This window comes from Pleurodeles waltl, chromosome 6 (assembly GCF_031143425.1).
Source record: "Pleurodeles waltl isolate 20211129_DDA chromosome 6, aPleWal1.hap1.20221129, whole genome shotgun sequence".
Classification (NCBI taxonomy): Eukaryota; Metazoa; Chordata; class Amphibia; order Caudata; family Salamandridae; genus Pleurodeles; species Pleurodeles waltl.
Window position 1 is genome coordinate 1,330,614,921 of NC_090445.1, and position 13,934 is coordinate 1,330,628,854.

Here is a 13,934-nt window from a genome sequence, read left to right on the forward strand (position 1 = left end):
TGGGCGCTTGAGGACATCACAGCAGACACAAGGGGGTGAGTACCAGCACATTCAGCTAATTTGCGCGCAGTGGAGGTGCCTGGGTGGGGGAGGAGGGCTGTGGGTATCCCTAGGCCATGGCGATTTCTGGAGGATAGGCCCGTCCGTGAGGTATGGTCCTGTGCCCCCGCCCCCCACCTCTGTAGGGTGCCTAGTGACGCGATTCATGGACCAGTGTATACTCTGTGGGCAGTTGTCGCCCATAGGCTTGTAGGGCATGTCCCAGTGAATGAGTAGTGTACCCCAAGTGCGCAGCGTAGTGCAGGGGGCTTCTGTGTCTGTCCTCTCTGCCAACGGTGTCCCCAATGCATGCACTCAACTTGTCTTTATGTTTTCCACCCCCCACCCATTTTCTTTGTTTCTCTGTGAATGTGTGCATTAGCATCATCAGGCGGAGGAGAAGTGGCATCGGCGCAAGAGGGAGCTGCATCTCACATGGCCCCGGAGGCCATGCAACGGACTCCGACATGACCAGTGAGACGGAGGGCGAGGGGGGCTCCACCACGGGGACCCGTGGAGACGTCAGCAACACCGACACGTCCTCGGAAGGGAGCTCCCTTGCGGTGGCGGCAACATCCGTGCCCACCGATCCTACAGGAAGCCGGCCATCTCCTTCGCCCCAGGCACCTCAGGCCCTGCCCCAGTCACCCCTGCTGCCCTCAGTGAGGAGGTCATTGACCTCCTGAGGACCATCATTGTTGGGCAGTCTACCCTTTTGAATGCCATCCAGGGTGTGGAGAGGGAGGTGCATCAAAGCAATGCATACCTGGAGGGCCTTCATTCGGGTCAGGCTGCCCATCAACGATCGTACAACGCTCTGGCCTCAGCACTGACGGCAGCGATTGTCCCTGTCTCCAGCCTCCCTCTTCTGACTCCCTCCACCCAGTCCCACTCCCCTGTTCCTCTGCCTATCCCATCCACACCTACAGACCAGCCTGCACACACGTCAACACCCAAGGTCAGCTCATCCACACATAAGCACCACAGGACACACAAGCATTCACCCAAGCAACATCCAGATGCAGACATGCCAACAGTCACTACCTCCTCTGTGTCCCCCACCTCCTCGTCTCCCTCCTCCCTCCCTGTGACGTCTCCACACACACCTGCAAGCACACCACCATCAGCCATTGCACCCATCACCAGCACACCCTCCAGACCAGTCCACACACGTGCTGTCACCACCCCCACTGCCATGTACACGTCCCCTGTGTCCTCTCCCAGTGTGTCTGTCACCCCCGCTTCCCAACCACACAAACGCAGGTAGGCACCCAAACAACAGCCATCCACCTCACGTCAGCCTCCAGCCCAAGCACCTGCACCCAAAGACAGCACACTTGACTCTCCTACAACCACATCCTCTTCCTCCACTCCCATACCCACTCCAGCTACCCTTCCCATGGCTCCAAAGAAAATTTTCCTCTCTAAACATGACCTCTTTTCCTCACCTGACCCACCCCCTCCATCCCGTAAGAGTTCCACAAACACCTCAGCCACCACCAGCCCAGCAACTCCCAAGAACGTCATGCCTGGTTTTTGGAGTCCGCCCTTTCCTTGGGCTGGGACATCGTCCAGCAGCAGAGGCACAGCCAGCCCCCCCTGGGAAGAGGAGCAAAAAACTGAAGGGTAGGCGCGACAGGCCTGATACGCCTGCCCCCAAGGAGGGTAGCCTTGCACTGTCACCTGCCACATCGGGTAAGGGAGCCAAGGGCCACGGACAGTCTGCCAAGGAGGTCAAGGGCAGCAAGGAGCAAAAGGCAGGGAGCAGCCGACCTGGCCATGAGGGCCCCACCAGCCCCATTCCGGGGGTATCGGAGGAGACCCAGGGCCCCAGTACTCCATCACAGGAGGGCCCCGCAACGGAAAGGTCCGATGCAGACTGAGCAGCAAGTATTGGCCAGGTGTGGTTCACTGGAAACACAAGACAGGCACCGCTGAAAAGGACACCGCCGTGAGGAACACCGCTGAACAGGGCCCCGCCGTGAGGAGCACCGCTGAACAGGGCCCCGCCGTCTCAAGCACCGCTGAACAGGGCCCGCCGTGAGGAGCACCACTGAACAGGGCCCCGCCAAGACAGGCACCGCTGAACAGGGCCCCGCCGTGAGGAGCACCGCTGAACAGGGCCCCGCCGTGAGAAGAACCGCTGAACAGGGCACCGCCGTGAGAAGCACCGCTGAACAGGGCCCCGCCGTGAGAAGCACCGCTGAACAGGGCCCGCCGTGAGGAGCACCACTGAACAGGGCCCCGCCAAGACAGGCACCGCTGAACAGGGCCCCGCCGTGAGGAGCACCGCTGAACAGGGCCCCGCCAAGACAGGCACCGCTGAACAGGGCCCCGCCGTCTCAAGCACGGCTCCGCTGGGCCCTTCCTGTCAACCACCGCTCCGCTGGGCCCCGCCGTCTCAAGCACCGCTCCGCTGGGCCCTTCCTGTCAAGCACCGCTCCGCTGGGCCCTTCCTGTCAACCACCGCTGAACTGGGCCCCGCCGTGACAAGCACTGCTCCGCTCGGCCCTTCCTGTCAAGCACCGCTCCGCTGGGCCCGTCCTGTCAAGCTCCGCTGGTCCCCGCCGTCTCAAGCACCGCTCCGCTGGGCCCCGCCGTCTCAAGCACCGCTCCGCTGGGCCCTTCCTGTCAAGCACCGCTCCGCTGGGCCCTTCCTGTCAAGCACCGCTGGCCCATTGGCAGTCCCGGTTCTGTGTCGGGCAGGCCTTCACGACGCACTCTGCCCACCATGCCTCCTCCATGACCAGTGGTCTCTGTAATCCACCTGATGGACTGTGGCTTTGCACTCCCCAGGATTGCACAGTGGGCAATCCACCCACTGTAGAGACTTGTGAGACTGTGGCTTTGCACTCCCCAGGTTGGCACAGTGGGCAATCCACCCACTGTAGAGACTTGTGAGACTGTGGCTTTGCACTCCCCAGGATGGCACAGTGGGCAATCCACCCACTGTAGAGACTTGTGAGACTGTGGCTTTGCACTCCCCAGGATGGCACAGTGGGCAATCCACCCACTGTAGAGACTTGTGAGACTGTGGCTTTGCACTCCCCAGGATGGCACAGTGGCCATGGAGGGCCTTCGTGGATCAGGCATCGTGGACTCATGTGGCTGAGGTGCCCCCCCCTTCCCTTCCCCCTGAGGTGCCTGTTTTAACTTTTTGTGATGCCCCAGCAGTGTTCTCTCCAATGGACTCGATCTCGTGTGTGGGCTTTGCCCATGTGTTGCTGCACATTGGCCCACGGACATTTGGACTTTGAAAGACTGGGCTGGACTTTTGCTACTTGTATGGATGTGTATTGATTCTTCATATATTGCTAAGATCGCTATGCTTTATTGTTGCAATAATATAGTTCTACTTTTACATTCATTGCCTTTTGTCTTTGCTTTTTCGGGGGGGGGGGCGTTTGGGGGTGTCACTCTGACTTTTTTATCTGCATAGGTGTGTAGGTATTTCGGTGGAGGTGAGGGTGGGGGTGGGTGTGTGGCGTATGTGTGTGCCCGTAACCTTTCCTCCTCCCCCCTCCCCTGTGTCGTAGGTGCAGTACTCACCGTTGTCGTCTGCGGCGTGGTTCGTGATCCTGGAAGAAGAGCAGGAAGGCAATGGCTGGGAGGATGTGGAGTTCGGGTTCCATGCTGTTCCGATTCCGCGTGGAGTGTGTCGAGGTAAGCGTTTTCCATTGGAGATGTCTGTTTCCGCCGTGTTTTTATCGGCGGGCTCCCGCCCCGGAAAAGGTGGCGGATTGGTGAGTCGTGATAGGGTGGGCGGTACATTGTCTACCGCCTGCCTGTTGGCGGTGACCGCCGCGCTGTTTGTTTGTACCGCCGTGGCGGTCGGAGTGTTAATGCGGCGGCCTGTGTTGGCGGTTCCCGCCAGGGTCAGAATTCAGTTTTTTTGGCCGCCAGCCTGTTGGCGGGTTGGCCGCCGCTTTAACACTGACCACCAGGGTCAGAATGACCCCCTATGTGTCTCACTCCCTCCACAGGTGTCAGAATCACCAGATCCTCGGGGTCTGCGCACGTTCTCAACATGTCCACCACAAGACAGCTCCAATACTCTGATTAGAATGTCACAGAGTCTAAGAGAGTCCAAGTGGGGAAAAGGGGATTAGGTAGGGAACAGCTGGGAAGGAGACCTGTAGGAAGCAAAAAGTTAAACAACACAACATCAGAATAAAATCATATTGACTTTCACTAGATTATGGTTCTTAGTATTGTCTTACTGTTACCATGGATACTCTAAGGAGTGACTTTAACTAGACCTCAACAACTCTGCATACCTGGAATAAATCAAGGATGATTGATGCAATGTTTCATAAAAGCTTTTCATAACATGTCACATAGGGGGTTATTACAACTTTGCAGGAGGTGTTAATCCGTCCCAAATGTGACGGAAATACCACCAGCCGTATTACGAGTTCCATAGGATATAATGGACTTGTAATACGGCTGGTGGTATATCCTTCACTTTACCGTCACTTTTGGGACGGATTAACACCTCCTCCAAAGTTGTAATGACCCCCATAATGTCTAGAAATACAAGAACCTTCTAGAATACTGCTTCAGAACAAACACTGCCTTTTTAACATGAGGACTAAAGGCTGTCTGAAAACCATCCCTGGAAAACAATTGGCACTGTAGTAGGAACTTAATATGCACAAAGACCGTCACATTTAGGATTTGTCATCTTCACAAAATAAATATGTGCACATTAAATAACATTACACTTCAAAGTTTTTTGTATGGCCATGAAATGATTGCACACACTGTTACCGATTTGGGAATCAGGTTTTACATGAGGGAAATAAATTGTGCACTCTGCTGATTCCAACAGGAATATGTAAATGTCTTGCAATGATCGCGCAAGCCTTTGCCGAACTGAACACCAAGTCTAACATGTGGGAAATGAATCGCGCACACTGTCAATTCCAACAAAAATATGTAAATGCTATGAAATGATCGCGCAAGCCTTTGCCGATCTGAACACCAAGTTTGTCATGCAGGAAATGAATCGCGCACGCAGCTGATTCTAACAGGAATATGTAAATGCCATGAAATGATTGCGCAAACCTTTGCCGATCGAACACCAAGGTTGTCATGCAGGAAATGAATCGTGCACACAGCCGATTCCAACAGGAATAGGTAAATGCCATGAAATGATCATGCAAACTTTTGCTGATCCGAACACCAAGGTTGTCAATCAGGAAATGAATCGTGCATACAGACGATTCTAACAAGAGAATGCAAATGCAATGAAACGATCGCGCAAACCTTTGCCGATCCGAACACCAAGCTTGTCATGCAGGAAATGAATCGTGCACACAGCCGATTCTAACAAGAGTATGTAAATGCCATGAAACGATCGCGCAAACCTTTGCCGATCCGAACACCAAGATTGTCATGCAGAAAATGAATAGTGCACACAGCTGATACTAACAAGAGTGTGTAAATGCCATGAAACGATCGCGCAAACCTTTGCCGATCTGAACACCAAGATTAACATCAGAGCAATGCTTTGCGTACTCTGAAAGTTTCAAGAATAGGCCCCAAAATTCAAGAGTCATTTTAGAGTGGGGTCGGGGGCCCAGCCCGACCACCGTCTTACCACCCTGCTCTAGGATCACCAAGGTAATGCCGTGCAGGCCTGGAACTTCAAGGAAGGCCTCAGGAACAGGAACTCAGGAAATTACTGCTGCTCTTTACCGGGACCTCTGAATAGTGAGCAAGTGGAGCTGGGCTGGCTCCCTTATATAGAGTCTGGCCCAGCCCACAGACCACACCAGTCCTGCTGCAGAGAAAACTTCTAGAAGGTCCTAGAAAGGGACCACACCCTAAAACACTCTATAAGTCTACAGCAATACTTTGCAATTGAACAGTTATCACAAACATTATTAATAGTGTTTTCCAAGGTTAAATTCTGCAATGCAAAAGGTTAACAAACTGTATATAAACACAATGCATGAATTATGCTCTTGCATAAAGGCTGGGTTTTTGCATTTTCGTCACCTGTAGAGCGCGCACTGTCCTGATGTTGACAACAGGTAACCTTGCCATTGCCACCATGGAGAGGATGCCAGAGACTGTCACTCCTCCTCTGGATGAAGGCCCCAGTGAGGACAACAGCCTTTGATGTCTGGACACTGACAAACAACCTGGCCCATCTGGGACCCGGGTCAGTCAACAAATCTCAGCATGCCCACATCAACTGCTCCCAAACCTGTAGTTTCGACATCACAGGCAACCATTTGTCCCCAAACCTGTATCATAAGGACTGTAACATCTATTGTGTGCCCCACGGTACAGGTACCTGAGTCTAACCTTGCCACCCCTAACAATGATGGACCTGCAACCACTGGGAGTGGGCTCACTGTGCCAGAGGCACAGGCATGTGGGGGTAGGGTGTGTGGGAGGAATGCTGTGGGCCAGAGAATGGGGCCTCCAAGGGACACAACTGACCAAGAAGACATCTCACAAGTGTTGGGAGCCCACCAAAGTTCCCAAAACATGATGGGAGAAATTCAAATGCTGCGGAGGGACCTGAATACCACCCTAAATAGGTTTGTACCCCACATCTGGCCCCTTCCATTAGCAATGAAACATCAGCCCCTTCCACATCTGCGGCTGCTAGTGGAATGGAGGCCGTGCCAGGTGAAGGCATGCCTCAGACACCCCTCCCTCTGTAGCTGAAGAACTCCCCCACAAACATGAGCATCCAGCCGGACATCCAGCAGGAGAAGATGCGATGAGCAAACCCACTGCCAGTAAGTGAAGGTCTCCTGAACTGTTCCCCTTGTGTGCCGCAGATACACCCTGTTGATTGTTCTGAGACCTAAGTCAATTTTCCCATGGTACAAGGGCACTGGACTTGTGTATCCAACTGGTTTAGCAGCTACCCTGATAATGTCCCAATTCACCATGACTTCATCCATCACATATTTTTCATTTTATTCCTTTTATAGTCACGGATATACTTTTGATATGTACAATAAATCAAGCCCTAACACAGGTCCTGTGAATGTGTCTTTTATCATCCATGTATAAAGTCATGCATGCCAACTCTGGTCTCATTATGTGCCTCTCTATTTTACACCCATTGGTATGGACATCAAATGGGGAATCTATCAGAAGGAGACTCATTTCAACAGAAATGTACAGGACAGATTTCCCATGAGTTGATATTTAGTCATACACACATTTATAGGGAGATATGCAAAGAGTGCATAGAGCATGACTAAGAGTAGCATCAGGATGTTTGCTAAGGTGTCACACATTGAAAAAACACAGGATACAGAATTCAGGGTCATGGTACATTTAATACAAAGCAGGAGCCACACTGATATGTCCTCTGTATCACCTGATATAGCCTCATCACATAACCATACCAGCTTCAAATTCACATAGGAAATGGAACATACATAGACGTTTACTGAAGTACCCAGTCCTGAAACCTTTCACTTACATTGATCCCATATCTGTAAGATTGTCTCTCACCTATGTCAGTCTACAGTGACATGCACCTTGGTCTGCAAAGAATGAACACAATGACAGCTAAGTTCAGTGTTGTTTACAAACAACTAAACCCACTGTGATGCGAGAGCCTATGTTCCAACATCAACACATGAGGCACACACATTTCCAGACACAATATACACCATTTGACAACCTCCTGTACCAAACAGGTGAAAGAAATGGGAAAACACTTTTCCTCCCCAGTGTCTGGATGGTCTAACTATCCCTGTTACACCCCACTTAAGCAACAAAAATATCACCTAGTTTCAGTCAGGTCCGCTTCCCATGTCGGTCAGCAATTCCCATCTGCTTCTGACACCGTCTTACATTAGCCAAGGATGCAGAGCCAAACACGATCTAGGGCAATATGTGAGTGAAAGGGAAAAGGGATAGGACATAGCACATTACAATCCTCACATCAGAGAAGGCATGTCCAGAAGTGGAAATGTGCATCTGCTGTTACAATACATGATACTGTAGACCACTCTGTCCTGTACACAATGCACATTTTCTGCATTCACAACTCACTCATAGGCATGGGAGCTCAGTACAACCCCACAGATTATGCAAGAAAGGAGGTGACATGCTACCCATTAACATCTGCACGCACAATTACATCATGTCAACTTTACATACCTGTTAGTCAGTTACAGTAATGATTGATGAGATCTGCCCTAGAGACCCCTGCCTCATCTTCCTCTGGCTCTTCATCATTTGATATTTCTGCATTTCCACCAACAGGTACTACTGCCTCCCTCTCAAATGGTATTAATGGGATCTGACGTCTCAGGGCATGATTGTAGAGCATACAGCAGGCAACTATAATTTGACATACCTTGGTGGGTGAGTAGAGGAGGGCTCCTCCTGATAAGTCCAAGCACCTAAATTGTGCCTTCAGGAGACCAAAAGTTCGCTCAACTACATGCCTTGTCCTTCCATGGGCCACATTGTAGCGGACTTCCCCTGGCCTGATTGGGTACCTCACTGGTGTCAACAGCCAAGGACGGTTTGGATAGCCAGAGTAACCTGTGAACAAAATGGTAGAACAACACAAACATGTATATGGGACATGCAACATTGTGATGGCAAGAAACATACATTACAAACACACATTCCCATTGTTACTTACTAACCAGCCAGGCCCTCTCTGTGTAGAGCTGTGTCAATAGCAGTGGGACATTGCTGTTCCGCATGATGAAGGCATTATGGACTAATCCTGGATACTTTACTGTGACTTGTGAAATGTACTGGTCTTCCAGACATGCCATTTGAATGTTGATGCAGTGGTCGCTTTTCCATTTCAGGTACACTTGTTCATTGGCACTGTGGAAAACCAAAGCTACATGGGTGCCATCACTGGCCTCTATCACATGTGGAATGTGTCACATTGCATGAAAGTCTGCCTTCACATAGGCCAAATCAGCTCTTTGGGGAAACCTGATGTAGCTGTCCAGGTGTTTCAACAATGCACACAATACACTCTTCAAAGCCAGACTGAACATGGGCTGAGGCATCCCTGCAGTGAGAGCCACTATATTCTGAAAGGAGCCAGTGGCCAGGAAGTGTAGCACTGACAAGTCATGAAAGATGGGAGGTATGCTATAGGGCAGGCAACAGATCTGGCTCCAACTGTTTACAAAGATCCATGATAGTAGGACGATTCAGAGGATATGTCTGAATACAATGTCTTTCCTCCATGGTGTGTAGGTCTACTAGTGAATGGTCCGCTGGTGGTGGTGGTCTTCCTCTCCTTCTGACAGGGTAACTGTGTGAAAACATTTAAACATAGTATGTGACATGCAGCGTGCTCACATCAAGTACAGTTAAATAAATTACCCACACATAACAGCTGTCGAGGACAACTACTACCTCTGACATATACAGTGCAGCACATAGCTATGTGTCTGTTTACACCCTCCTGGGTCCACATTGCCTCAACTAAATACGGGATTACACATAATAATTCACCTGTTACTGTGCATATTTGTAAGATGAATCGTTTAGACATGTGTCACACATATTTGGGACATTATCAACAATTTCGAAACACATAGCAACTTCTGGGTAGTTGAACATTATTGTCATCTCATCTCCTCCAACAACACTGCATTGACAGCAAAGATGCACAAAAAGTCGCCTAGACATGAGGGCAGGACCAACAGATGTACTGCACAATATGGGGCAGATCATTTTACACTTCCATACATGAAATGTGTTCAAAATGGCAGCGGCCTGACCTACTGTACTGGACATGTTGAAGTGAACTAAGTCTGCCGGCAGATGTCGTTATGGAGATAGGCGGTCACAACTACTGTGTAATTTGCCATTGGAACACATTGCTGCCTTTGGCGGACTTGGGCCAATGACGATGTTCGCCGGCGGTGACGGTCATGTACGTGGCGGCATGAAAGCCATCTTCCGCAGCATTGATCACTTGACTCCTAACATTGCTGCCAGGAAGACCTCCACGACATGAGCTGCTGTGTACTGCTTCTGGGAGCTATCATGCCACGTTCTACAGGTGATAGGGCCCGTATCTTCAACCATGAAGAGCTGGGGTAGCTAGTGGAGGAGGTCCTACCGCTGTATGAACAGCTATATGATGCACAAGAGGAGCAGGTGAGTCCAATGTCATACCAATGTGTGACAGGTGTGGTGAATGAAGGTGTACCGTTTACGTAGACTAGTGAAGGTGTTGATGCATGCAGATGGTATTTTGTGAAGGAGTGTGAGCTGAGAGGATGGGATTGTGTGCCTACTTGCTGTTACTGATGTCTTCTGTCCACTACTATTGGCCTGGTGCATGTGGACATGACTTTTTCCTTTTGTCTGTGTCATCCATGCAGGGCAGCGCCCATCAAAAGAAGGGAATCTGCTGTGCCATCGGCAAGCAATTGTGGACAGCCGGCGGAGCACCCACTGTAGGAAGTGGTGGGAGGACCTGATACGCTGGGCCCGCAAGACCCCAGAGGCCCATCTGGGGATGTCCTCCCAACGACGGAGTGGTGCCTGTCGGACCTTGACCACCCCCCAATGGCCCACATTTTGGCAGTGGCCTACCCTGTGGTGGATGGGCATTTTGAGGGGAGCCACAAGGTGGTAAGTACTCACAGGACCCATGTTCTTTCAACTAATAGTTTACTGTATGATGTCTAAGTATTTCAGCTATGAAGATGTACATGGTACTCGAGTAGCCAATATGCAGACACAGATGTCTGCATGTTGCACTAAGATGTCTGACCACTCCTAATTCACAGGATCTGCTCTATGTGCGACAATGGGTCTGACAGATGAGTTATAGGGCCAAATAATCCTGTGTCCTGATATATTTGTACACTTCATGTGAGGCTGTCTTCCTAATCTGGATTTTATTATGGCCAACTTAGTACTGCCCCTATGAGGTGTGAGGAGTTGTCCCCATCTTCATATCATATTCATACAATGGGAATTGTGAAGTTTGATAAGGGTGGGCATTCTACAATGTCCATTAGGCCTTCACATTTCATGGTATGTCATTGACACGTTTATAAATGAACTTTTATCCCAATATGTTTGTTGTAGAGAAGGCAAGTGGCTAGGCTGCGGCTGCTTAACACTTAGCCCATGTGTATTGTCCATTCTAGATAGGCCAATGTCATATCTATATGAGTGCTACATATGCAATATTCTGCCTACATAATATGTCAATTGATACTTCATTTCTGATTATATTTTGTTGCACTATTTTTCCCAGACTTACCTTAGCTGACCTGAGGCTGTTTGGACAGTTATGGTTATGCTCTTTTCTGCCTGACCTTATGGTGTAGCAGATGTTCTATATCACATACACCTGTAGGTGTATGTCGGATATGTTGTAAGTGAAATAGCTTTCCTCTAGGTAGATGTGTCATTCATGAGCACTGGTTATCAGTTGTGAAAGTGTTAAACTCTGTACCTAGGTAGTGAGGATCACATGTGAGGACAGTTGTTAGTGTTGTAGGTGTTATGTTATCATGTAGAGGCTTCTATTCAGCATGTCTAGTGGAATGATATACGTCCTTCAAGCACAATGTATAGTGTCTATAATTTTGTTTCTGTAACTATGCTCCCTGTGGTTGTCTGTGGATATATCCTGTGTGCAAGGTAGCCTCCAAGTGCAGTACATAGAGTAGGTGTATATGTGACTATGCATCTGCTTTGTAGGTTCAGAAACTCCTGATTAATTTATAGCTAGTCTTTAGATAGATACTTCCCAGACATGTACTGTGATTTAGTGATACCAGCTATATGGAAATGACATATGTGTATTCCTCAGAATGATCAGTTAGGCATGTGATTGGAAGTCAAGATGCTGTGTCGTATGTGAAGTGTGATGACTTACCTTTCATTGAACATGACTTCTGTTGATGGACTGGGCAGGTGTAGAGTCGGAGTAGGCATGATATTGTGTTACAAGTCCCCTGCATTTCCTTAGACTGATGTTCTGATAGACAGTGATGAGCTGTATGGGGATACATGTTTGGGTTTAGCCAATCCATTTAGTGCATGATGCTTTTGAGTAACAGGTGATTTGATGGGATGGTCAAGTAGTGGTCAGATGGTTGGCTTATGTTGCTCGTAAGACAGTTGTCAGCATGATGTAGGCTATGAAAGGTATTTGACTGGGTCTTACCTAGCAAGAGTTGTATAGCTACTGTTGTGGATGTTGTAATATTTTTGTGCGTGAAGAATGTGATGACCCTCTTTCTCTCTCCCGCTCTCTTTGTTTGTGTGCATCAGCACAGGCAGGCGAGGGAGTTGGGCCGCAGGTGAGTGGGGAAGCTGCCGGCCACGGGACCCGGAGTGCTGAGACCACCGAGAGCGAGGGACCCAGTGGCCCGGAGGGCGAGGGGTATGCCATTGGGGAAACAGGATCAACGTCATTGTCCTCAGAATCCTCCTCCAGTGGACACTCCCAGGCAGTGTTGGACCATTCTGGGACCACAGAGTGTATTCCATTGGCCTCTGTGCGATGGCATTGGCCTTGGCTCCATTAGGAGCGGAGGCCAACTCTGCTGCATGGTTTCCATTGGACTTATCAGCAGAAACCTCAGTTTTCTGAGGTTTCCGCCAGTCAGCCCTCTCCCCTTATAGTGAATCTACAGCTGAGCCTCCTGGTGCCTGGGCTGCTGTTTGTTGGAGTTCTCTGTGCTTCTTGGGGTCTTTGGAGGCCAAAATCGTCTCTCCTGTCTTCACTGTTGTCCTGGGCTGTGGGGATGCTGAGTGGGCTACATGGCTTGTCACTGGAAGTCATGCCTCCTTGCAGTGAATCTGCAGCTGAAGCTTCTGGTGCCTGGGCTGTTGGCTGTTGGAGTCCCCTCTGCTATTTGGGGTTCTTTGGAATCCAAGATTGCCCCTCCTGACTTCACTATTTAGTCTTCAATACATTAACCTGAAATAAATGAACCCAAAAATGTTTACACTTTTTTGTGTATAAGAAAAAATAAAATATCCCATTGAAAAATATATTTATGTTTATAAGTATTTATTAAATATTACTTAGATGACACTAACTACTAAAATATGAACTGCAAAACAATACCCCAAGTTTTATACTTGAAAACAACATATACCATAATTACATTTGGACCCCCCAAAAAAATATTCCCACCCTGTACCCCATTAAACATCACACTATGTAATATTATAAAAAAACAATAAAACTCAAACTAAAGGAACCCAATTTGTTCAACACACAAGTGTTTACGACTTAATGTATACAAAATGAAAATTTGTAATACACTAATAATTTATTTCAGAAGAAAACACTACTCATTCCAACGTCCATAATAACCCACAACCCAAAGATAAAATGTAATCAGTAAATACCCAAAACATAGCAAAAAACAAAGCATAACAAGAACATTTCATTTAAAAAATATATATAATTAAATATTACAATCAAAACATTAAGAATAACTATGTTAAATGTCACTATGTGTTTGTAAACAAAAATTGTAAAAAATGTTACCCTCAATATTATGGCTCCTAATATTATTACAATTTAATTTTTTGATCATGATTTTATTGTCAAATGATATTTGGAGATGATATTCAGATAATATTCAGATACCATGCTGGTTGCAATCGATAGTGTAGAGAGCTGCAAAAGTTAGATGTCGGGGTTGGTCCAGACTTATGGAAAATTCCCATCTGTCATTTACGAGGCAGTAGAGGAGGCTTAAGGCCTAATAACAAGTACAGCAGTCCTAAGACTGCCTTACTCGCGGTGGCAGTCTGAACATCACAATCTTGGTGGTCTGACCACCAGACTACAATGCTGGTGGTCAGACCGTCAGGAGACCGCCACCACTGCCAGGATAATGGATCCGAATGGGTTAGCGGCGGTGCAAGATGTGGTCAAACACAGC

The 13,934-nt window shown here is 48.7% G+C and overlaps 1 protein-coding gene across 1 annotated transcript in view; it reads left to right on the forward strand.

Moving 5' to 3' along the window:
- SH2D4B (SH2 domain containing 4B) overlaps nucleotides 1–13,934 on the forward strand; it is a 1,234,963-nt gene that overhangs the window by 740,994 nt on the left and 480,035 nt on the right. The window contains exon 10 of the mRNA XM_069240651.1: nucleotides 6,260–6,295. Coding sequence (XP_069096752.1) covers nucleotides 6,260–6,295 — 36 coding nt within the window. The remainder of the gene's footprint in view (nucleotides 1–6,259; nucleotides 6,296–13,934) is intronic.